General features: G+C 37.9%; 1 protein-coding gene across 3 annotated transcripts in view; it reads right to left on the bottom strand.

Annotated features, from left to right (window-relative positions):
• brsk2a (BR serine/threonine kinase 2a) overlaps positions 1 to 26,390 on the bottom strand; it is a 196,017-nt gene that overhangs the window by 2,848 nt on the left and 166,779 nt on the right. For 2 of the 3 annotated variants that reach the window (XM_028003052.1, XM_028003032.1), the window contains exons 9-19: positions 24,271 to 24,302; positions 21,923 to 22,087; positions 20,786 to 20,883; positions 18,974 to 19,124; positions 17,653 to 17,718; positions 11,007 to 11,067; positions 8,875 to 9,082; positions 8,123 to 8,171; positions 6,014 to 6,137; positions 4,902 to 5,082; positions 2,311 to 2,400 (exon numbers count right to left, since the gene is read on the bottom strand). In XM_028003052.1, the coding sequence (XP_027858853.1) occupies positions 2,311 to 2,400; positions 4,902 to 5,082; positions 6,014 to 6,137; positions 8,123 to 8,171; positions 8,875 to 9,082; positions 11,007 to 11,067; positions 17,653 to 17,718; positions 18,974 to 19,124; positions 20,786 to 20,883; positions 21,923 to 22,087; positions 24,271 to 24,302 (1,225 nt within the window). The remainder of the gene's footprint in view (positions 1 to 2,310; positions 2,401 to 4,901; positions 5,083 to 6,013; positions 6,138 to 8,122; positions 8,172 to 8,874; positions 9,083 to 11,006; positions 11,068 to 17,652; positions 17,719 to 18,973; positions 19,125 to 20,785; positions 20,884 to 21,922; positions 22,088 to 24,270; positions 24,303 to 26,390) is intronic. The other variant, XM_028003043.1, reaches the window with a different exon arrangement.

The raw sequence follows: 26,390 nt of genomic DNA, 5'->3' as shown, positions 1-26,390 counted from the left end.
ATATTGCATTTGTTGTATCCAAGATTAATGTTCGTATAGAAGTCAACGTTTTTTATGAACTGTGAACTGTATAAAACATAGGCCTAAATCCTATCAATAGTCTGGTCAGCTGTTTTATTCAAACAGAACCATTAGGATAAATTACCTAAAAGGTTCAATAAAAAGTCAACAACAAATGACAAAAACAGTTCAGTGTCTTCATCCCATTTGCTCACCCAAACTGTTGACAGTTTACTCAATCAAGAACCAATTTCCAGAGTCAATCTAAGTATACTGAGAAAGATGACACATGTTGTCTACAGGGGCTTCCAGGCTCAAGTGAACCACATGTAGTGCAATCATTTTAGTATTTCTTTTTCCAAAAGCTTTGATCACTTGATTTCAAAGTTAGACACGTATTTGCAATACTTGACCAACTAAATCAACATTGCAACCAACAGCTCTTCGAAGTAGCGCAACTTATAATTGTCAATATTCTGATAAGCTCTATTCAATGATGTATTAAAACTTTGATGTCTGTGCAATTTTTAATATGTAAATGAGTCAACACACATAGGCTATATACTAAGTAGGAAAAAAGTGCATGTAGGATTTTTTTCTATAGAAAGATTATTTTAGCAACTGCCATAGGAACCCCAAATATTAGAAATGAAGCAAGCATAGTCATGGTCTTTAATTACTGTGTCATATCTTTGGAACGTTTCAGTAAAAACACACATTTTGTGAGCAGCCATTGAGCTGCTATTTGTAAGAAACAAGAGATCATATGCTGGTAACATATTTAATGTATTTGCACATGTATTTAACAAACTATTCTGCAAAAGGGGGGTCTGTTGTTGAAAACGGTCTGTAAGTCAAATAAATATAATTAACAAGGATTATCATTTGCTCTGTGTTTTTGCCAGAATGTCTCTGCATGTTGACTTGAGAATGTGCCAGATTTGGCTTAAATCTGTCATATTTTGACAGGCCCTGAGTAAAGCTTAGTTTGAAAACTGAGTGAACTCCCTGTACCTTAGCACTATCAGGACAGTCTGACCACAACATGCATGATTGTGGATGTTATTACTGTGGAACAAAAACTGCTTTCATTTCTATTCATTGTGTGGCAACCTGCAGTCATCATAACCTAGTCCAATGTAATGTAACCTAATGTGACCCTTCTAACAACTCAGTCTGGTAATGAGCTAAACAATTCTAAAGATTAACAACTGGTAAGCTTAAGTTTATATATATATATATATATATATATATATATATATATATATATATATATATATATATATTATAGTACAGCACTTACAGCAAATTGTTAAATATCCTCCATTACTTATGCGAACTGGAATCACTAAAAATGAATAAAAGGCTCAATGCAAACAAAGAGTTCACTTCTGACAAATGTAGTGGGTTATAGAGCAAATATCTACTAAGTATCAAAGTGGAGTAGGATGTGTCCAACATTTTTATATTTTACGCATGAGATGAAACTGTTATTTGAGAGAAAAAAAGGCACTTTCTAGTTGATTAACGCCAGTTTATCTGTAGTTTCACTGCTGACCAGAAGATGGAGGTATTGCAAAAATAAATAACACAAACAGAGGTGACTCACAAGACAAAACATACACAGAGTGGAAGAAAAATAAGATTCCTGTGGCTTTTTTTCTATTCTCTTCATCTTTCACTCCATGCATTAGAAGAACTTAATATAGACACTGTTGAGAAACAACAGACTGTAGCAGCCTTGAAACTAATGACACAAAGGAGGTAATAAACAGATTGTCACCAGGTTATTTAAAGCCTTAAGACACCAAAAGAGGCCAATATGAAAGAGACTGGCAGGGTGTCTTATTTGAATGCACTAAAACATCATAAAAGACAGAGGCACTTATCAGGCGTGCTGCTCTGTGAATTCTGGAAGTGTGTTGAGGCACAGCAGTGTTGCCATGGCAGCAGGCATGGATGATGAGTCTATAAAATAGGAATAACCAGGAATAACCCAATGCCAATCAACTTAATCTACCTCTGTTTTAATCTTTAATCTTCCATACAACGTAAAAATACTTTGGCCTGCAGTTAGTGCTTGAGAGCAACCCCATCCCCCTTAAAGTCAGTGAGGCACAGGCATAGCCAAGGAAGCCATTTAAAGAAGCAGACTACAAGAGCAAAAAGAAGGGCAAGATCTATCTTGGCTTCAGATGTAAGTGGTTTGTTAAGGGGTGGCATAGAAAGATGTGGTGGTAGGGGGGGAATTTGGGAAGGAGGTTTGGGGAAAAAGATATTTCTTCATCTGAAATGAACATTTTCACTCACCAGAGAGTTGTTGGACCCCAGGCTGATCATGTGTGCTTAACAACTGGCTCTGAATCGTCTCAACTACTCGCTTAAAACGTCGGCTTGGACCTGCACACAAAAACGGAAAATATTAGCTTAATCAACCTGAAAGTATTTGCAAAGGTGGACGTACAGCTGGAGTTCATAAATAAACTCTGGTTCAGCTCCGTCACTCACTACAGTAGGAAATCATAGTGAACAGAAAAGCATAAAAGCAGCACCTTTCTGAGTGACATGTAGCTATCATGAATACACCTGTGGTTTCCAAGCAATGACGAGTCAAAATGTGTTTTCATTTGAGTCAGGATTCAATATTAACAGCATGTCAATTGTTTGAGCCACAAGACATAGATGTAGAATGACAAAACGAGGAATATATGGAGTTGCAAAATCCCGTTGTATAGAGCAAGTTGGAATGAAATCGACTTGCTTTGTTCCAGTACAAAGAAACTACTGCTACAGTCTGCTCCTCTCTCTTACAAATATCCATGCAGTTGGACTTGTATGTTGTGATGATCTGAAACCTATGATTTAATTATGTTTATCAGGACTGATAGTGCCATGAGTACTCCACTAGCTTAACTGGCATCATAAGGGACAGTTTTAGGCTAGAAGACAATAGCTAATTAAGAGTGACATTCAGTTGTACTTGATGGAAGTTAGCTCATATATTTAGCAAACAGGAGCAGTCAGAGATTAGATGCTTTATGGGGATTATTTGGGCTTTTCATTATTGTTTTGAAAGCTTATTTTAATAGGGTGGAATGATAACACAATTTCAGTGAGTTTTTATAGCAAGAATTGGGTGCATAAGCTATAAATGGAGTTGTGTCACAGTGTCAAACACACATCAAAACTCACATTGATTGGATAGATATAGTAAAAAAAACTTTTATTGTCCCACAGTGGGGGAAGTTAGGACAAAAACATGTAACTTGTTGAAAAATTAAATCTTAAAAGATTCACCAGGAATGAGTGGCAGCTGCTGCAACAGGCTACCTGCTCATATGGAGTAGGAAGTTTAAAAGAAAGAAACTGAAGACTAATAATAAACTACTGGGCGGGTAAAGACCTTAAAACTACTGAAAATGTATGAATTATGGCTAAAAGTAGAGCCTGTAACCAGAAAATCAACCAATTTAAATAAGCTTCATCATGTTTGATACAAAACATGTTTAGACTGATCTGCTAAAGAGGCATTTATTCTACCTTGAGAGGGAAATATTTGAGCCTATATATCGATTATATCTTTTTGATTAACAGAAATTCATTGTAATGCAAACCTATCCATCCAATTCTTCCTTTGCAATTCAAATGTATTCCCACCATTAAACTATTCAAATACATCTTTAGTTTTTCTAGTTTCTGTGTTTTTCATAAGATTGCAATCACACATGGCATGGCTGGTAAATGAACCCCTACTCATCAAGGTGAAAGATTCCATCTCCTTCGCTGAGCCACAGCTCTGAGAATCAAACTACTGTAGTTGTACTTGATTGAGTGAAAGAGACTAAAAGGAGTGAAAGGAAGCGTACATCCGTTTCTGCACAACTAAGCATTCACACATGGCTGCTCCGTATGTAATCTTGCATTGCCAGACCTCGTTTCGTTACGCTTAGGGAGGTAAGAAGAAAATCTTATCGAGCACTCGGGGCGGCAGAAACTCCAAGAAACTCTCAGGCAGTTGCTCATTTTGGCAGAAAGTTTGAAAACAGCCCCCTCCGAAAAAAGAATAAATTTTAGTTTTATGTATTTGGTACTTTAAAAAAGTAAATTTTATGCCATTAGTTTATAGCATGAAAGCATTCTACCTGAAGTGTAAGTGGCAACGTTATAAGTTTCACAAATTTTGATTTGGAAACCTAGATTTTTAGAAGCCTAAATATGTGGGAGAAAATAGGTTATTTAAGAATACCCTACTAGTATGTATGACTCCACAGGCTCTAGTCGAGCCTTAATATGAATTTCATGTACCGGTGATTTTTTTCTCATTGCCACTCTCTCATAAAACTTTGTACTGATGAAGATCCTGGGGAAAGGTTGTGTGAAGAGTCTTTCCCATTTCAGCTCCTAAAGCTTTTAACTCCTTCAGTTCAGTCACAAGTGTGACAACACACAACAGGTAGCTTACACTGAAGGACCTGGTAGTCTCTCTCTGTAGTCACATCTTGGATGCTCACTCAGTTAGCCTGGTCTAAAAGATTTGCACATGTGCCAAATTCCTTCCATTTTTTTCGGATGGATTTAACTGACCTATAGGGGATGCCTTAAAGACTTTTTCATATCCATCTCCCAACTTGAACTTTTGAATTACCTTTTTTGGCCTTCATGCTGCAGCAGCAGACAGGAATATCGATTAGCCAGTGAATGGAGTTTCCAGAAACTGTTGTCAAATTTTGCTGACCATGATTCACTTGGAAAAGCAATAAAAGGGTTAAAAGTTTGCATCTGCTAGAATTGTGCAAACTTATGTTGGAAATGCAAACAGTGCCTACATAGCACTGTGTTTTGATATTAGATCAGTTTCTGTTCATAGGAGATACATTTTATGGGTGCAGAAAAGTCCTCACCTGAGAGCAGGGTAAAAGTAACTGAATATATGCCGTTCTCTTTTGTGGCAGCTGTGCTCTCTGTGTAGGTGATGTCCACCTGAAACTTGACCGGCTTCTGGAAGACTGTGGGGCCGGCGGTGGACTTGTACTCTGCCCGGAAACTTGTTTGAGAGATGACGCTGTGGCTCAGGCTGGGAATCTGGGAGAAAAAGACAAAAAAAAAAACAACAAACATGTACAGTTGAGAATAAAATTGGTAGCTAACAATTGCAGGTAATATGATAATAAATAGAAAAGGAGTGATATCATCTTCTGCTGCCCAACCATACAAATGACAGGGTGAATGAGCCCTCATTAAAATACCCTCCACATACCATGAGCCCCAGTTGAAACTCTAAGAAGATTAATGCCTCAGGGAGTAGCCATGTGTGCCAGAGAGACTTAAGCTAATATAATCTGGAGTCATCCAAAACATGGCCCTCTCCCTACCAAAATGAATTTCTATGCCCAACGAACAGGTGAGCTCTGAAATTGTCACGTTTTGCCACAGTGCTGAGGAGGCTTTGACATTCCATTAATGTGAGTGTGCTCTGAGGTATAATTCCACTGATTCAGGTGCCAATCTCCTGTCTGGAACACCAGCTTGCGTAACCCAGAGGAGAAAATAACTGCCTTCAGGGAAGGGGAAACAGATCTGACATTGACCTGCAGCGGCAGAGCTGCATTTACTTAGACTTTGTTAAATTTAACTGGGGTGAGGATGGGTTCTGTTCAATTATGTTGACTGAATATCAACTACCGCAGTTGCGTGTTTGGTCAAACTGGTTCTGAACTTATTGATGTTGGCCCCAAAATGTACATCCACAGCATTATAAAACTAAAACCCAGATGCAATCTACAACTTATCTTTACAATTTGCTCGTAAGCCCACTGCTGACGATGTAGAGGCAAAGGCATCTATATGTTAATGATCAATGTATGTTATTTCTATTGACCTCAACAGAGTCCATAGTAAAATACAAACAGTCCACTGAATGAACACATAAAAAGAAGCCATGTTAGAAAACAAACATCAAGACCTCACCATATGCACATATAGATGTAGGAAGCAGAGTCAAAGATGATCTTACCGAAAGGAAGGCTTGAACAATGTCTGCCTTAATGGAGCTGAGAGGCTTGTCTTTGATGACAATAAAGATCTGCTCTTCTTTTTCCAGGTTGATGAAGTTACCAAACCAGGATTTTTTGGCAAGTCTAAAAGGAAGAAAATTAAGTGATTACAGCTCACCATCTGACAAACAGCATTGTACAATTCTCGGATTCAAAATTAATGAATATTGTTCCCTTTCATATTTCATTTTTCCATTGCTACTTCTACTATCAAATGTGTTTCATATAAGCAGAAACTGCACACTATGCCATTTTCCTCCCTATCAACTCCTTTCAACTGAGCTGCGAAGGAGCGTGGCAGACATAAAAGTTATCTGTGGGCATCTGGTGTGCGTTGATTTAAGTACAATACCTACCTGTAGTATTCCTCAGGCCTTCTTTTCCAATTAATTAAAAAAATGTGAATTCCCAATATTGAATACTTTTTTTTCTAAGACCAATTGCAGTTCAAAGATCTCTAAGTTGCCATGTCATGTGATGAGCCATGAGAAAATTTGGAATAAGTCACATAAGTCGATAAGTAACAGACAAAAAAAAAATGCAATTCCTGAGTAAAACATTTTAGTCATTTTAGTTTTTCTTTTTTCAATATGTGGTAGTAGAAGTCATTAAGAAAACACTTCATGTTTTAAATAGCAGTTTCAAGTTATGAAATGGCAAACTGTGTTTGAATTCAGCTTGTCTTCAGAGAAAGCCTGAGCTGTTTCATCGTGTGGGAGAAACTCCAAGCTGGCAGATATGGGGCTTTATTGGCTATTCACACACTTTTGTTACTCGTTTTGGATAACACAATTAAAGTCTAAAAGGAACACATGGCTATTAAACATCCCCATCACCGTAACCCAAACCTGTAATGATCCACTGAAAAAAAGAGACTCCATCCCAGATCCAGTGCTGTGGGACAAACTTGTAACTATAAATAACTTGTAAATGCAGTTATGTGCATTTACAAGTTATCTGCAAATGCTAAGAGAGCATTTGTCTTCTCTATGCCTTAACGTTAAGGACTGATCCAATTTTTAGCTGGATCAGCCTGACTGGTATTTGGCCATTTGGAAAATCAAAAAGTCCATATTTTAGTGAGTCATAAGGGACACTACAACTAAACACACACAGATCTAAAACACATTTTAAAATGGCATAATGACACATATCTGCAGTTCAATCAGGATGTAAATGAAGAGAAAAAAAAAGAATTCTCCACACTGGTAAAAACAAACTTTCTCCACAGTATGGATTCACATGTTGTACAAATCCATTGTACCGCCTTAAGTAAGCAGCAAGACATAAGAGTTCATCTTCACCTGTCCTTTGGAGATGACAACATCCTCTAGAAAGACACTGGTAAAAAGAAAACACCCCATAACTACCTATATGTTTTGAGGCATTCATGTCTGCAGGAATACTTTTCATTGTCTCATTAGGTGAGTTTCAGAACTTTGATGTTTTAGAACACTTTCATTACGACAGAGTAATTTTCTTACCCTGTCTGAAAACAACACTTGGTGTGTGTGTTTAGTCACCTTAGTAACCTCTTGGTTACCTTAAATGTGTTGTTCATCCAGAAAAAAATGATACCCGCCTTGGTCTACAATGGAGTTTAAAAACAAAATAAGCAAAAAGGACAGCTACCATAAAATTATGCCAAGATATTTGGCATGAAAGACAGCTGAGTCTTTCCTACTCATATGTACAGTTAATATTTTCTTTCTAGGCAGGTGCACGTGAGGAAACTATACAGCAGCCATAACTAGTAATCATGGTCACAGGAGTTTGGAACTTCACATGAGCTTACACCCCAACCATTTCCACCACGCATCCCCTTAAACCCACTAACTCCTGCTACCGTGAAACATGTCTAACCTAACAAGGACCTGAGGTCATCACACCAATCTAAGCAAGCATAAAAAAATGCAGGCAGACATGAAATATTTGTAGATGCTACATTTTCAAATGACTATGCCATCAAACCTAAGCATAGGTTTGATGCTTAGAATGATTGCAGAATGATTCTAAGCATCAGAATGATTACAGATCATGCATAGTTATGTCAGCAAGTTTCCACTTACTCTGGGGAAGACTCTGGTGTGAGGCTGGACATCTCCTCTTGCGTAGGAACTATGGAAGCAATGGAGACAGAGTAATCAGAGTTAATCAAATAAATGTGAGCCTTTCAGACATTTAACTATGACATTGGTTGGAAGTACAATTTTCAGCCGAATCAGTCTCAACTAGTTATTGGCCAGTAGGAAAAATCCAAATTTTGATATTTTCATAAGCAACACTACATCCAACACACACAGATCTAAGATACATTTTAAAATGACACAACACAGGTCTGCAGTTTAATCGGGATGCAAGAGAGTGAAAAAAAGAAAGGCTTTTAAGAGATGATGGGAAGGCTAAACATACCAAGAAGGTTTCCCTGGTTTGTACTTTTAAATTCTCAATTTGTGTTATGCAATGCTTTTCATTAGGACATGTTGACAGCCTTTTTAAATCTCAGAATGTATCTTCTCAAAAGAATCCACACTGCTGTGTAGGAATCACTGTTTCAGCTAGCCACACTTATAGCCAATTAAAGATACTGAGATGTCAACTTCACACCATTTTGTCTTCATTCTAAAATAATAAAACACAGCTTTACAGTGATCCTTTTATCTTCTTAAACTGTAAACCTTACACAGAAGCCACAATCAGTTGAAATAGGCAGATCAAAGTGTACACAAACCAGAGATCAGAAATCAGAAGCAAAATGCTGACTGATGCGGTTCTAGTTCAGTGTTTGCAGGAAATATTAATTCAACTGGAATGCAAGTACCTTGGAGTTTCCTGCGATGGAAGCGTGGTGAGCCGAGGAAGCTGTTTTTGATAGAGTTAAGGCGCGTCCTCCAAGGCATACCTCCAATGGATGGGCTTGGGGGCGGTGTGGGAGTTGGAGTTCCTGCAGGACTGTCCTTGGGAGTGTGCACTGGAGTGCCTTTTGGGGTTGGGAGGGGGCTGCCTCGAGGGGAAGGGTGAGGGGTAACCTGTATGAGGGGGATAGATTTGGGTGGGTGGTCAGTAAATGGAGAAGGAACAGGCACCACAGGGTGAAAGTGGTGTAGCCGGATGGGTGACATGGGTGTGACCGGACTGAAGGGCACAGAGAGTTGGGGGTTGGCAGCATAATGAGAGCGGCGTACCTGGGGGCTGCTTGGGATGGGAGTACTAGAGATGGAAGAGGCAAAAGGAGTAGGTGAGGATGGAGAAGTAGGAGTGGGAGGCACGGAGGCAGAGGGGGGCTGTGATGGCAACTGGCAGGGAGTTGAGGGTTCTGATTTGGCAGCAGGTGCTGGATCAGGGGAGGTTTCAGGAAGGGGATTTGATCGAGTGGCTTGCAGAGGCTTTGGGGCAACTTTGGGCTTAGCTGGGAGTGTCTGTGTCTTGTTGAGGGCTCCAGGCAGCGGTTCACTGTTTGGAGCCAGGGAGTTAGGTGTGGAGATGCGTGGGCCTGTGCGATTTGGACAGGGTTCAGGGGAAGGACACGGCCTGGTGTTAGGGGACTCAGACAAGTCAGGGGACTGAGGTGGTACGCAGAACTTTCTGATTGGCTGGAGTCAGAACAAGCAATGTGAGGACACAAAGCACAACGCAGCCAAGAGGAAGAACAGGTGGATGAAAAAAAAAACTCATGGGGATGCATGGAAACACACATAACCACCAACCACACAAAGGTGAGGAGGGAATAGTAGGAGGAAAAATAGAAAATTTACAAGACAAAACAAAAAATAATCATGACATGAAACAGTGACAGTGAAAGACAGAATTAAACTGACATGGGAAAAATACAACTAATGTGAAGTACAGTCCAAACAAGACATAAGACTGGCTTTTCTTGTGGAAAACAAAAGAGGATCTGACAGCAGAAAAAAAAACAAGCAAACACAGATAGATGCAAAAGACATAAGACCAGCTGTGAACACAGTGTGGACTGACTCAACAATAAATGGAAGGTAGAGTCTGTATTGCAGGATCTCTAGGTTCCTAATAGCTTTATTGATCCATTTGACTTTTAATGCAGAGACCAAAGAGACAAAACTCCAGTATTTGCCTTGGACACCAACCCCTTTTTCCAGAAATAACTCCAAATAGAGTCTCCTGTGGCGAGCACAATCCTGGTGTTCGGTACATCTGAGAAATCAATTTCCCTTTCAGATCAACCTCAAAGAACCCGTGTGGTGTGTGTGTCTGTGTAAAGGGGGTTGTCTTTGGATCCTGGATAATCTCGAGTCTTGTAAGGTTAGCCAACTGGAAAAGTTTACCACATGCTCCCCAGCTCTGAGCAAGGACAGTTGGATTTTCTAAAGCATTCTTATATGTGGATTTCTGAAGAGAATGGAATAGAGAAAACAGAAGCTGGGATAATGTAAGTATATAGGATTGAGAGGATGGATAAGAGGCTTCAGGGTTGGTGAAAGTTTGTTGTGCTATCCACTCTGGGAGTTATACTTTCACTTATATTGGGAATCCTTACTTTGTTGGACATCTAATAATTTAATTCAAAGCCTAAGGTAAATTAATTAAAATGCAATATTGGATTAATAACGATTTTTTAAAACAGTGTATCTTTACAATATTTAACATTAAAGTGTCAAGGTGGGTGCATTTTAACAATAATGCAGTGACCAGTTGTCCCCCCAAAAATATACATAGCATTGCAAAACGTATTTGTATACCACCTATTAAAAGGAATCTTTGTTGTTGTGATGTAAAAAAGTATTAAAAAGTTTGAAGGGTGTGAATATGGTATACAGTGTATACAATAGAAAAGGCTACTTTACTTTATTTGCAGACAAATTGAACAATAACACAACACCAATAAGGTGGTTTCAGCAGTAGCTGGATGGTCGTTTACCAGTATGAGTGTGTTACAGAGTGTGTGAGTGATTGTGTCTGAGCTTTATGACTTACCCGTGGGCTGCTGAGGGGGCTGGTGGAGAGGCCAGAAGAGGCTCCACTAATAGACCTCGACCTGTGGCAAAAACAAGCGACAACACACAAAGGAGCAGGGGTAATTTAAAGGATCAGCCTGTGGCCTGCAACGTGTTTCAGTAAACATATAGGGAGGTGTGAGGCTGGTTTACATTCTACGTATTGTTTAGAAGGCACAACGGCACATTGAAGTTCGCAGATACAGCTGAAACCAGATGTCTGCACATGCTGTGTGCTAAGACTATCTCAAAGACATAGCCTTTCTTTCATACTGTTGGACATAAAATTCAATCCCAACAGAAATAACAAGAAACTTTTTTTTTCTAATTTATTGTCTGACAGTAAAAGAAAAACAAAAATAGTATGTGCCTTTGTATACAGTGTATATAAATGTCTGGATACAACCATATTTTGCTTTTAAGTGCGTCAAACAACAGCTGATCTCACTAGGAGGGTAACTGCTCTACAACAAAAAAACACCAGCACCAACTTGACAATCTGCATTACTAACATCGACTCCAAGCAATTAGTTGCACACCACTTATCCTTTGGATTCAACTATATTGATGCGATAAATCCATGGCCAATGTTCTACAGACTATCATTCAAACTAGTTTTCCTCCTTTCGGCACATTAATAATAAAACAAACAAATTGGGGTTTTTCTATGCCTTCGGGCATGCTAAGTATCTTGAGAAGCAGAATAAAGAGGAACATTTGGTTCAGTGCCATTTGTCATGTTTGTCATTTTCCTCACAGATGCCGTCAATAACCCCCAATGAGAAGAGTCTTGCTCAGAAATGAACAATCACAGCCCAATCTGTCTCCATCAAGCACACACATGTACGCACACAAACACACAAAAACAGGCGCCTGTCAACACTTGGAAATACCAGCTGCTCACTGTCACAACACTGTCCCTTTTTGTCATTCGGTCTAATAATACCCCCATCCTCCTCTTTCGCTCGGTCGCTTTCTTTCTCTCTGCATCTCGGTGCTGATGCAGTTGTAAACATGTGGATGTACATGAATTGTTGTTTCCTTTTGGTAAAAAGAAATGTTAACATCAGTTTTAGTCTTCAGCAAGACAGACAAACATAACAAAAGGTCCCTTAAAAGCTACCATGTGAGATAGCCAAATTTAGAAACACCCACTGCCGTGTTATATTTGTCAATCTTCCACTCTCCATTTTCAGAGAGAATATTTTGCACGCATTCAGTCACACATGGGCATGAGTAGGCGATGGTGAGATCATATTGGCAGGGATTTCTTGTTTCACTGTGTGGAGCAGACCAGACAGTTGCTATCATTTACATTGAGGTCCAACAGTCCACTGAGACATAGCCACGGTTGCTTACCCCGACAATGCTTGTAAACTTAATCTGAACATGGCCAGAACTTCCGGCCATTTTGAGCATATTGTTCTGAGGCGCTTTGCATCTGTTAGTGTTGGACCAGCAGGTCTATAAAGCTTATGTTACAGATGGTTATGCTGTACAGTAATGGGCTGTCAGAGGCTCACCACTGCTTCACAGTAAAGATGAATTATTGTTGTTGAGGGATTAATTTACAATGAACAGCACACACAATTTGCGAACCATTCATCATATATTAGAAAACCCAGACGCTACATCATTGAGTCATACATGATGAGCTGTGTGATCAACAGTTGCATGTTGCATGTTTGTGTATATGGCTTCTTGCTTGCTTTAAAGCTGCGTCCATGCACATTGGTATATGCAGTATATACCGATACTGGTTTGGACAAGAAAAAGGAGTTTCAGAGTATGTTATGTGGTGCATTTAAATCTGAATAATATATCCTACTTTTTGAAAATGTGTATAAACTGAGATGGAGATGAATGACATTCAGAGCTTCAAACCTGTTTTATTTTACAGGTTATGGAAACAGATAAGTATATCTTAAACATTACTTGAAAAATACATTGTTTTAAATAACAGTCTGACATTTTATGTTCCAATACTGTGAACACAATTGAGGAATTGTTGCCAAGGATGTATTCCTCCTTAAACTGTTGTGCATCTGACTTGCCTTTGGCATATGGAGATGTCAAGACGCACCCAAAAAACATTTCATACAATTGTTTTCCGTACATCTCTTAGTGTAGCATTTTATATGTTGATATGAATCGGTGCAAAGCAAAAGCAGCTACAATGTTAGTTTTTCTTAGCGTTTAAAGGTACTTAGCTTGTCAATGGTGAGTTTGCCCAATTTTCAGGTTAATTCAGCTAACAATTTGGAGGCATTACATCTCTTATATTGAATTTTTAATTTAAGCCAGTCAGCTCATCACTAAAAAAGGCAAATGAAAAAATGACCTGACACTGTGAGAAAAAGAAACATATGCTGCCATTTTGCAGATAGGAGCACACTGAAATATTAGGAATTTATTTCTAAAATATATCCAATATATGTAACATAGACGTAAAATGTCACCAAACTGAAATTACTGGTTACATTGGAACTGGAAAAATGGTTACATTAATTTGACCCCAAGTTTACACTTAAGACTTTTCATTTATGAGAATAAGCAAAGAACACCAATCTTAAACTGAATTGTAAATCTGAGGCACGACCACTTATTAAACTATAAAAGGCACATGTTAAAATATTAATTTCTTTTTGTTTCATCTGCTGTTGGACCCCTCTCAGGTTTATTTTTTGACCTAATTTTGCATATGGAGAATTTACTTAAAGTACCAAAATTAAATGTGGTATGTCTCAACCAAAGGTAAAGAATTTGTCTTTGAGTATCGCAATACCACAAATTAAAACACAAAACATTCAGTCAAGATTAAAAAATTGACAATGGTTTAAAAATGGGGAATAATTAAGGTATGAGCTTATCAATACCTTACAAAGTTCTGTTTTCTAGATTGACACCTAAAATAATAAAAGAAGACTTTCAAAGTTTCCATGGCTAAAAGTAAATGGGAAAAGTTCAGTCTTTTACTTTCTCTCTTCCTTTGTCACAGATTGTCCCACCAATGGAGATTCTCAACATGAGTAAATATTCATGTAAATCAACATATGGTTTAAATTCATTTCCTCCTCTGAGCCCTGAAAACCCCCTGAGGACTTGTGCATTAATATTCACAGCTTTGCAACGCAGAACAACCCCTGCAGTTTCTACAGCAGATATCAGAGTAAAAGGTGTTTTATTTTTACTCATTTTAGCCTCTTAAGTAAATCTGAGTCTGTAATGACCAGGGGAGTCTAACTTATTACCACCATTTAAACTACTACGTTTGGACTGTACGAAACAACTAGAGCACATCTGTAGGAAAAAAAAAATCATGGATATTCTCTTCTTCGCAGCACAGCACTTTTCCATTTTCATTTCCATCTCATTAACCTTCCTTCATTTCTTCTTGCATGTTATTAGGATTCAAAGTTACATCAATCGGATTTATCATGCTTTATATAAATTTTAAGCCCAGCTTCAGAATAAAATGAATAAAGTAGACATTCAGATGAGGATGCTGTCATTTCTATTAATATGCCACACTGCCACAACTACATTTATTGCAAATCTATTCAATTACACTTCACAGAAAATATCAGATTTTAAGTGTTGAGCAAAATACTAGATATATCTCAGTATGAGCTTCCAACATTTAGGTTGTGTAATTTAAAATAAAGCAGTTTCCTCTCTCTTTCACTCCTTTTTGCTGGCGGAAATGTATCATGTCAAAACACATGTTTCAAAGTCAGCCCTCTCTCTGACAGCCTCTGATCTCAAGTTCTACGAATCTTCTGAGCTGTCGACAAAAGTTTGCTGTTGGGGCAAGATAAGGTTAGGTTCAGAGAAAGTCAGTTAAATCTTTGGACATTTCGCTGCTCTGTATGTTCTTCCCAGCACCAGGACCTCGTACACACACACACACACACACACACACACAAACATCAGCATGATCAAACAAAGCAAAGACGAACACAAGATAAAAGATGGAAAAGTTTGTTGTTAAGGAAGAAAAAAAAAGAAGAGATTTGATTTGATTTGGAGGCAGAGGGGCTACGATATCGCAACCTCCCTCCTCCTCCAATTTATATCAACTGATAGGAGGCCAGGCAGAGCAAAACTAGCAGCATTTCCACATTAGCATAGCAATTCCGCACTAGCAGCAGGAGCGTTTGGGAATGAAGGTCAGAAGTACACGAGGGACAACTGGAAAGAGAGAAAAAGGTGTTTTAAAAGAGGGGAGAGGAGGAGTTTCTGGAGGAAAACTAGATGGAAGAGTACAACTTACACCCAAATAAATAGAAGCATAGAAGAAAGATGCAGACAAGCTGTTTTTGTAAAATACGGGATTCTGATTCAGATCTATTTGATACGCTGCCCCGTGGGGTGAAGGCAGGATTTTTCCTCAAGATTTACATAAATATAAAGCACAACATTTCTCACGTTTCAGTTGATTTTGCTTTAATATATTTTTCAAACTTTACCGACAAGTTTCTTCTGACTAGAATTAATATTAATGTGTGCTTTCTCCACCTGAGTTACAATTAGACTGTGTTAGAGACATATGAAGAAGTTAATATAATGGCAAGAAGGCCTTTTAACCTTAAAGAATTGGATCTCATAATTAAATAAAAATGTTCACAAAACAAGTGAAAACATGCAAAAAAGCTGGTCAGGAGTTAGAAGGATTTGTTTGCTATAATCCTAGTAGTCTTTTTTTTCTCAATACTAGGTTTATGCACCGCAAGCCTCTGGAAGATCTTCCACCTTGAGGTTCTAGAGGCACTAGCAGCTTCAAATAACTCTTTGCTGTTTTTTAAGGGCATTTTAACAGCTGTTCTCTTAATCCTATGAATTTGTCTAACAGAAACCTTCCTCATTATGCCTTTATCTGGACAAACCCATCTTTGTTCTGAATCAGCCACAAATCTCTTCACAGTACGATGATAACGCTTCAGTTTTCATTAAATATCTAATGTTTTCATACCTTGTCATACGGCACTACACTATCTGATGATTTTCGTCAGCAGAGAGATTATTTTCTCTTTCCCATATTGCTTGAAACCTGTGGCCTGCTTAATAATAAGAAACATCCTTCCTAAGTAGGTTTCCTTTAATTGAGTTTACCAGACAAACTAATCAACCCAGCTCTCTGAAATTAATTACAGTGATTCAAAGAGCCCTGACACACAATACCATCTATAAATTTAATAGCACAACAAAAATGTAATCTTTAAGACACTTAAATCTAATTTGCATAATAATTTGGAACATGGTGTACATATCTCCAGGTTTTCTGGGAACTGAAAATGTTGCTTATTCTTTGTAAAATAAGTAAAAAATAGTCAGATTAGATAGAAAACTTCTAACAACATCTAGTTCTCAAGTTTTGACACATTCTGCACTTTGAATGTACATTTCAGATAATTCTGCTTTAGACTTCTCTATAACTTTAAACCTGACCTATCAGCAGTGTTCCATTGTTTTCATTATATTATTTGTTCACTACATTTTGCTGAGGTTAAAATCTAAGACACTAAATTAAAGTTTTTGTTTAAGATGTTCTTCCACTTCAAAGTTATGCTCTGGATTGTGTTTTTCTGCCCCACATAATCGAAATGAAATATAATTGTCACTGTGTTGTGACTCAGTGTGAACAATTTTAAGGGAAAAAAAATGCTTTTGCAAGGTTGTGGTACAGGAATCATTAACGCTTAAATAAATCAGGGCAAAATTCCAGCAATCTAGGTGCGCACTGAAACAGTCGAGTCAGGGCTAAAAGCTGAATAAAGCAGTTCCCTAACTAATTCAAATGAAAACCAGATATTTCTGGAAACGCCTGAAGGAAAGGAATGGGAAGGAGTTGATATAACAGAAGAAGAAGAATCTTAAATTCAAAGCCACCAAAGGAAAGACTTTTTTTCCCCCATAAAAATGAAAGTTATTAAAATGGATTTAAAACCTTCAAAATGAGTCCAACACATCTCACATTTGGTGAACGAACAACAGACTTATGAATTAAATGTGCCTGTTTTGCAATGATGTCACCACATCAGCCTTTCCCGGTGCTCTACTGGTCCCACTAACATTCACCAGTTTTATGTTATCTCTCACTCTGATGCAATCTTCCCTGCTGTTACAAATGTCACTGCCTGTGAGCACAAATGTGTGACGTGATGATACATTCGCTGTTGAAATAAGACGTGGAAACGAATTTTTAAATCAGAGTGCTCAGCCTCGTGGGAGTGCGCTCCTGGCATGACTTCAGCATTTCCAAAATAGCAAAATGGAGAAATGTTCTGCATCGAGAGAAAGTAGGACACATTATGGCAGAACTGATTATCAGGAGAAGAGATAATTGAGTTAATGCCGGAACAAGTGGGGCTGTTGATACTGTGCCTCTGAATTCTAAATGTGCACCGATCTTCAGTTTTTAAAACTAAATTAATTAGGAGCTGAACTTTATAAAAAAAATTACGTCCTCATTGTTTTCGATAAGCAGCCACAAATTAAAACAGAACTTTAAAGCCTGTCCCTTCAACACACAGGATCTCTGCATCTTTTTTCCTGCCCTTGCGTGGCGGGGGCATGGAGCGAGTGCGGGGACGGGGGAGCATGTGGAAGTGAAGGCAAGTGAGTACCTTTCTTCTTTGCTGCATTTTGTTCTGGCGTCAGGAATATCCAAGCTTTTACTGTACACTGAGTTACTATGATGAGACAGAAGAAAAAGTGAGCAGAGAGTCAGTCTCTGTTTATGTTTAAGTTTGCAGTGCAGTTTTTTGACACGGCTGCAAACTCACTGTCAGAGTAGCTTAAACATAAACTGGGCAGCAGGAATCCCCAGACAAACAGAACACTCAGAAAGAGAGGCGTGTGTATTTGGTGTAACTCACCAAATAAATCAAAAAGGTAATTTATTTCTATAAAGCCATTCAAAAAGTGAAATTTATATGATATATGGGTTCATTACAAATTACATTTTCAAACTTTTATTTTTATGAATGTTAATTAGGACTTACAAGTGAATGAAAACCCAAAATTCACCTAGAATGTTAAATAAAACCAACATAAAATTTTGTTTGTTGTTTTTTAAAAGAGATGTCAGCTTACCGAAAAGAAGCTGACATTCGAAAAAGATATCAACTTAATATTCTGTCAGTGCTTCTTTGGCATAACTTGCTGCATAAAAGCAGTGTAGCATGATGGCCTTGACTTCCAAATACAAAGCTAAATTTACTTTCATCTGAAAGAGTGGACTACCACTGAGAAGTAGTCCAGTCCATTTTCTTCTTAGTTCTGAGCCAAAGACAATATTTCTGATGTTGTCTTTGGCTCAGGAGTGGTCTGAAAAGGAATGTGTTAGTTGTAACACATCCTGAATACAAGCTCAGACTCCATCTTTTCCAAATGTTTCTAATGGGGCTTGTTTAGTTTTTCTGTTGATGGTGCAGCTTTCTCTATCACACTGTCTCTATCCTTTCGCTTAACTTTCCATTAATATAACTGGGTCAGGCACTTTGAACAATTACAGTTTGTGGTTAGCCCTTTTTGTGACTAGTAGTTTTATTAACAGCTGTCCTTTAAGGACCATGTTTCTCTGTGCTGAAAGTGTTGTTGCACTCCTCATCTAATTAGATTTTTGTTTGTCTTCATGCACTTTGAAAGTAGTTGGGGTTTTGCCATAACGTTTTGAATTTCAAATAACCAGCCCTCACCATGATTTTGTTCACAATATATGACAATATTTTTAAAATAAGAAAAAATCTTTTTTGCTAGGTTTTATGTAATATTTTAATTTTCTGAGAAACAAAAGATGGGATTTTCATCAGCTGTAAGCCATGATCATCAAAAAGATAAGAAATAATTTGTGATGAATGAGTTTCACTTTTTGAATTACTGAAATATAATGACTTTACTGAGAGGCACCTTCATTTCAAAACATAGCGATTACAGCATGCATACCTCTGTCCATGTTGTGTCATGTCGATGGCTCTTCTGGCTGGTACTGGTGAACCACCGTCAGTGACACTCAGAACCTCCATGGACTTCCTCTCTGGCCTCCTCTTCCCATGACGGTTCAACATTGGAGAGTCAACCCGCTTCTTTGGAGGATCTGTGTCAAGCAGAATAAGAAAATGCTAAAAAAGCACAAAATCAGTGCAAGTAATGAGCAGTTTTGCATATGGCTTGTGTAAATGGAAGCGTTTGACTGATTTTTAGTGCTGTTCACACATTGACATTCTAACTAATAGAGAATAAGTAATGGTTTCCTTCCAGCCCTTGAACTAATGGCCACTGTATCGACTGTATCATATTCACTGAAGGAGGAGTCCATTTATCAAAATGTCAGCGTATCGTAGCAGATACGAACACACTGTTGTCAGAAACTAACCAAAGAGGGAATTTAAGGAGAGCATCACCATCCCTGCTCAGACTTCAATGCCTAAAAATCAACTCCTTGATGTGATGCACCAATTTTATTTCATCAGATAATGTTTGACCTAAATCAGACGACAGCTTTTTGAAAACCCTGTTGATCCGTTCTATTTAAAGCCAGTGTTTTTCATTGAGAGAGTAATTCATTTTCAATAAACAAAAAGCTCTTTTCATCTGTTTATCGAAGAGCCAATCTAACGCTGCGTGAGCCGGAGCTGAACCAATTTCTTCTGGTGGAGGAAAACACGGCAGGTTGGTTGAGCCACAAAAAGCATTCATGAGTAAGAATTTTTTTTTTTTTAAATTATGTAAATTAGTTTGATCTGTTTGAAAAAAAACCCTCTGTTTCAAAATTGGTATTGCATAAACACATAAAAATAACATGGACTTATTTATAGGTTCCAAATTCTGACAGTCGTCGTAAGCTAAAAATAATTGTGCTTCCAAAGAAACCTGCATGTAAAACAGTTTTTTCCTGATGGGCACAGTATTGTCTGAACATTTTCTCTGTAAATTAACTGGTCAGATTTTGGTCAGCTTTACTAGAGCAGGCAGGCCCACCTTAAGTCATTCAGAGCACTTGGAAGTACTTGAGTTTTTGATAAGGGTTAGGGTTCACCCACTGTAAAATGCTGCATGGCAGTTCATTTGCCATACAACATTTTCATTAGAAAAATAAATCCAAAACTTTGTACTGTTTTCTTTAAAGTTTAACTAATCCCCAAATTACCTTTCTTTTGCAGAAAAGCTTTTTAAATAGATTACTTATGGTTTTTCTATCTTTATGTTTCAGAGTGAATTTTAACATTTTTGTTTAAATTTATTTATGCATTAGTTGGCATAAAAACTGTCTCAATGCTGGCACCTTTAGATCAAAGCAGTTGAATTCTCCTATTGTTTAAAACTTTACACCACATGGTGCAGCTTCATGTCATGCAGCACTTTTTTGGGGTATAAAACCATCTAATTTTGACACATGGCGTCTGATGGTGAGCCAAGAGTTCAAGTAGCGAGTGGAATGGGTCTCCTTAACAACACGGAAAAGAACAGTCACTAGATTTGTCTCTTGTTTTTATTTATTTATTTTTTCAGAATTTGTCACTAGATATGTCTGGAAAGATGATAACTATAATGACAAAGTTAGCAACAGTGCTTCTTTTGTCCTGACTACAACCCTAACCCTCCTCTTATTCCCACATATAGCTGTGTTGCGTCTCTCTGTCTCTACGCCCACTTTAGAGGATTTTTTTTCCAAAGGTTGTCTGGAGCAAAGTTATGCTTTCACAAGGGGGTTAGTTTCACTTTCACAAGGCTATAACAAAACAAATCTTTGCTCACCAATCTCGTTGCGAGGAGGAAGGTTCTGATCCTCTTGACTGGGGTACCTCTCCTTACGGTCAAGTAACAAGAAGTAAATCATCTTCTCTTGGTTTTCACTGCACAGGGGTAACAGTTCAAGTAAAAAGAAAGCCAACTACTAAACTTTTTTAACAGATGTAAAACAAAATTGCCTTGAAAGTGTCTTCAATCGTCCCCATTATCTGACTGAAATGTTAGCAGTTTAAATAAATAAATGTGAGATTAAAGTACAAATCCCATCACTATGATTAATGTCCTTTAATCTTTTTTTGTGTGCACAGTAAAATAGATGATAAATTATTTTCATCTTTAAAATAAAAGTTTAGTTTTACAGATGATTAAGCATTCATATCATAGTATACATATATTTTCTTTAGCATGCTCAGCCTTATGTCAACATACAGTGTGTGCTGGTAGCCATCGAGTCCAATGAAAGTATGAAAAGATCACAAGTTCGACCTTTACTTTCTTTGCAAATCAGAAAACCTAATGTCTTTAGCCTCTGTGCTGCACTCTCTATGCAAAATACCCAGGGAATAGGCCTCTATAATAAAGACAGATTGGAAAGCGGTGGGAGGCAAAGAGACAAGGACCTGCAACTTCAGCTAAAATGAAGCAGGGGAAGGGAAATGGAGACCACAGATTTTCCTCCCATGCAGCACAATTACAAAATTTTCCCAGGAGAAAGGAAGCAAATGGAGGAGTTGGCGCAAAAGCATAGTGAGAGAGCAGTTACAGTTTAGCATTAAAAGAGGAGGGATGGGCCAAATAAAGAACTGAAAGAGTAGTGGGCTCATATTTACAGCAGACATGAATCGAAATGCATTTTCACAAAAGAAAAATATTTTTTTTAAAAACAGGCTGGCAGTAGCAGGGCATCTCAAAAACGAGTCTGTAGTGCAAACCATGACAAGTTTGGAAAAGAAGTATCCAGCAGCAAGTAACGTAAACACCGTGTGCTAACAGTTTAGTGATCCATGGTCTCTCACATATGAAGCGACAGTTTCACAAGATTTTGTAAGAGCCAGGGAAAAACCGAAGCTGAGTGTGCAAGCAGGACCCAAGACCACACTCATCAACTATAGATCCCTCCCTTATGAACCTCCATCCACTCACTCATCTGAGAGCAGGTCTTTCAGGAGCTTGTTTTTGTCTCTGAAGCAGCCCAGGGAGTGCATGCTGTCCAGTACGTCTGGGTCGATGTCGTCTGCAGAAGGCAGGCTGCGGATTGTTACCTTTCTGGGCACAGGCTGCTCTGGCTCGGGTTCATTTTTGCCACCACTAATAATGCAAAAAACAAAGAAACAAACAAAACAACAAATAAGCTTATGGTCAGTTTCTTGTGTGTGTGTGAGTCAATTTTCACTTATAAAAGCATTTATGATATTCCTTTACGATTGTACAAATAAAAATGCAATATGTTAAGATTTTCATATCCATTTCTTGCACAGCTGATCATTTTGCTAATTAAGATATTTCTCCAAAATTTGCAGTTTTTCCACATAAGTACATGGGTAATCCTGCTCATTTGACAAGTATGCGACTCATTCTGTCGAGATATGGAGGCTGCCTTTCTCAGTGATGCTCACTTTACAAACTTAGCTTCCACATTATTATGCAATTCCCCTAAAACACCCAGATATGTCACTTTTCCCCATCTTTTCTCTGCCTGTCTCGAGGGAGAATGCAGGCAGGCCTTAACAAGAAAGGCGAAATTATGCCGACACCATTTTCCAGAAGATTTCCGTTTTAGTTCTCAATTCCGACAAAACACAATGAGAAATACTGTCTTCTTTTCTACAAACATGCCAATACACAGACATTTAGACAGATTTGACTCAATATGCTCCTCATTACTTCTTTCCTGAATCTATTATTTTTCATCTGGTGAGTTCACTGAAGCAGAAACCCCATCGGCAGCTATTAAAATAACACGTCCTCTGTTATCTCTATGCAGTGAACTTGTGAAGGAGATCTAAATTAATGCCTTAACTAACTTCCCTTTCTACCATTTCACAGTGTTTATATAAAATGTACTTGCATAATGAGACAGTCACTCCTTTTTTCACCAAACCATGTTTACATGTAATGTTTCTCGAGTCAAAGTAAAGTCTTAAGTCATCGAGGGGACAAGTCCAAGCCAAATCACAAGTCTCAGTGGCTGAAATAAATATTCCCATTTAGTCTACCCTGTCGCTGTAGGTAAGAAAACACTGTTTTATCCTATTTGTCCTTAAGGCTAATTAAGAAATATACATTCTGAATCTTATTAACGTTTAATTTAAGATTAAGAAGGAAAAGGTGTTACAACTTGCTTAGTAGATGTAAATATTTTAATAAAAGTTGGCATTGATGTCCTAATAAGGGCCAAAATGGAGAGATATTCACTCTTTCATGAGAGTCATGTGGTCTTCGGTCATGCAGCACATTCTTCTTACTGCCTATTGTTTAATGTACAGGTTACAAGACTACATTATAGACTACACAGTAGTTTCATAAACTAAGTAAGTAGCTAGCATCAACAAGTGCTTAATCCTAAGTTACTTGTGTCATTATGGGAATCAAAAATCCTGAGTGGAACTTCAATTATTTCAGTCCAAATAAACTAAGGCAAATTAATGAATCATTTATTCAAATGGAAAACCTGCATAAAAAGCAACAGTCTTTACTCAAAGAGACATATGGATTGTTCACAGCAATTTAATCATATATTTTGACTGAAACTGTCGTGATAAATGATTCATGATTCATATAATTGTACGATTTATTTCATTCAGACTAGTCACCTGAAATGTACTAGAATGAGCAGACAGAAAGAAAGTGAACGTCTGCACTGACAAAACTCTTACTAGGGCAATTTCCTGTCAACTCTTGGCTCTTGTTTCTTTTTTTAACATTCTAGTTGTTTGCATAAAATCCAGCAATCAAAGATAAGGAGCTCAGAGAACTTTTACTTTTTTTCAGTGATTCTTCATTTCAACTAACAAAAGTTTGTCCTAAAACTAAATCATTCAGTTCAATTAGGTAGCTGCAGAAATTCTCATTATGCAAGTTTCTTTTTTTATTAGTGTAAATCATATTTTCAGAAATGAAATATGCATTCATTTATGAACAAGAGTTCTCTAAATGTTATTTTATGATTTATACTATTACAGTGGATATATTGTACTTTTAATATCAAACAATAGGGCAAACTTAGGTTAGACTGGTTTAGTTTCCACATCCCAGCATGTTCCCTCAGGCTTTCTCCTTGTTCACTTGACCATATGCTTCAAATTTCCTTTCATGCGCTACCAATTTACCCCCATGTCCCCGAGAGTGAAGTCATGCCCTGCATAAATGTACTCTTGTGTACATAGCTGAAGCTCGGTCATTTTTCATACGGAAGCTGCCTTCAGGTGCAGAATAGTCTAACGAAGGATGAAATTGGGGCGTAAAAACCTGGTTAAAGGATGAGAACTTACATGTACCATGAGTGCTTCTGGATTTTTTCTAACTGTAAAAAAAAGAAAAGAAAAAAAGACATTAGTGTACAATTAAATTCTTGTGACATTGTCTCATGATAAAAATAATCAGGTGTGGGGTCAGAATTGAGAAGAAGGGAGAGGTTACACAGTGTTAGTTATGTCCCCCTAACCCTAATATTGCAGAGAAACAAAATTTCATAGTTAATGTACTTTTAAAAAGTAGGCACAAGGAAAAAAAATCATATAGATATAAAGAGAGATGAAGAGAGGTTGAGCCATGAATGAGGAAGAGAGGACACAACTGAGCTTAAAACACACACACTGCTGATCCTGACAATGTTCCGGTCTGGAGAAGAATCTTCCATCGTCATTCTTTTTCCATTTCTCTAAAGTTTTAGAAGATTTGCTTCCCCTCTTAATCGCGCTACTGATGTAGATTGCTAAAGAGCCAAAAGCAAAGAGAGGCAGAAACAGCAAGCCAAAGGGCAACAAAGGAAGATGTCTGCCTCAATGACTCCTCCTTTCTTCAACAAGCCACAGACAGAAACAAGATCAATGTCACTGCTGGGACTTTTTAATTTCCTCATGCTGCTGTTGTAGAACCACAGGAGATGCACAGAGCAAGTCTAATTATTGTCACTCATTCAGAGTTCATGTGTATATGTCTCCATCAATGTCTTGATCGTCCCCACATCCCACAGTACCTACCTCTGTGTGGCAGTACTGATAAATGACTGTGTGAGATATTAGAGCAATTCAGAGAGGCTTTCAGGCTGGTTAGTGAGTTTCAGTGACTGGTGTCTGCGTCCGCAGAGGTCATGGTATCGACAGAGATATCCTGGCTATCAGATACAGGCCAGTGGGTGACCTACTCTCGCTGCATTTTATTGGGGGCCTGGAGGCAGGACGGTGATATGATGCGCACTAATGTGGTCTGAAGTAAAAACTACCATTAACTGCACATGATCATTACATACTGAGGCAAAGCCTATATGGTTGTGTACAGTGCTGTGAAAAAGTATAAGAATTCTTTAGTTTTTGCCGTTTTAGAAATTTGATTATTATTATTTGTTTTTTGCTTGGTTGGCTTGGATAGGAAATTAGGCATGAGGTTCTAAAAGAAAACTGGAGTAAAAGTGGTTACTCCAGCTAAAAAAAGAGACTTGTTGTGTCTCATTTTCAGAGCAGTTGTTCAGTGTTTCAGTGCTTTCAATCTTTTAGGATGATATTCGTCCCAAAAGGGTTTACAGTAGTTTTAGTTGACTCAAAACATAAAACTATTCAAAACTGACAAATATATCTTTAGAACAAAATGATAAAGCTATGTTTTAGGTGAGGTGTTGTCAAACCTTAGCAGTTTTCTCTCTGTGAAGAAATACTTGTCTGCCTTCAGGAAAAATAGGTAGACGAGAGTAAAGTGGTCTAAACATCAGCGTTCAATGAGCTCACGTTTCTGTCAAATTTCTATTGTGTCTTTCTCATGCTTTAAGAAGAACTTATCTATTGAACAAGAAAATAGGATAATAACAAATATTCATACTGATATTTTAATGGCTACAGAAAGCAATATGGACATATTACTCACTGACACCAGCACCACTGTGACAAAAGTTCTCTAGTTGTTGTCCAAACAGAGAAAAGGGAATGTGTGTGATAAATTAGGCTTCTCCTTGTACACAAGCTGCATTTCAGCCCCTGCCAAAAAGCTTCAAATCTAAATTAATTTCCCCCCCTCATGTTGCAAAGATCAATATTAGATCATTATTCAAACTTCTTTTTTTCCCATCAGATAACTTTAATGACAGAACATGAAGAGCAGTATTACTCTATTTCAGGAAGAGATTCTGTAACAATTCGGCGCTTAGACATTTTTAAATGGTCCTATTAATGTCTGAACACCAAATCATGTGATTCGAGTTTAAGTTATCTGACCTGACACACAAAACGATGACTTCATTTACTCTAGTTCTTGCAACCTTTAAAGTGTGTCTTCCACATGGGGCCATTTTCTGTCTGGGATGATTAGCTGTTTTAATGACGTACTGTGTACTTCGACTAGAGAGCACAAGACAATCGTAATATCCACTGGTTTCTGGATGACTAACCACAGAGAGAAA

Source organism: Xiphophorus couchianus, chromosome 2 (assembly GCF_001444195.1).
Source record: "Xiphophorus couchianus chromosome 2, X_couchianus-1.0, whole genome shotgun sequence".
NCBI lineage: Eukaryota > Metazoa > Chordata > Actinopteri > Cyprinodontiformes > Poeciliidae > Xiphophorus > Xiphophorus couchianus.
This window is presented reverse-complemented; position numbering and strand designations above follow the sequence as displayed.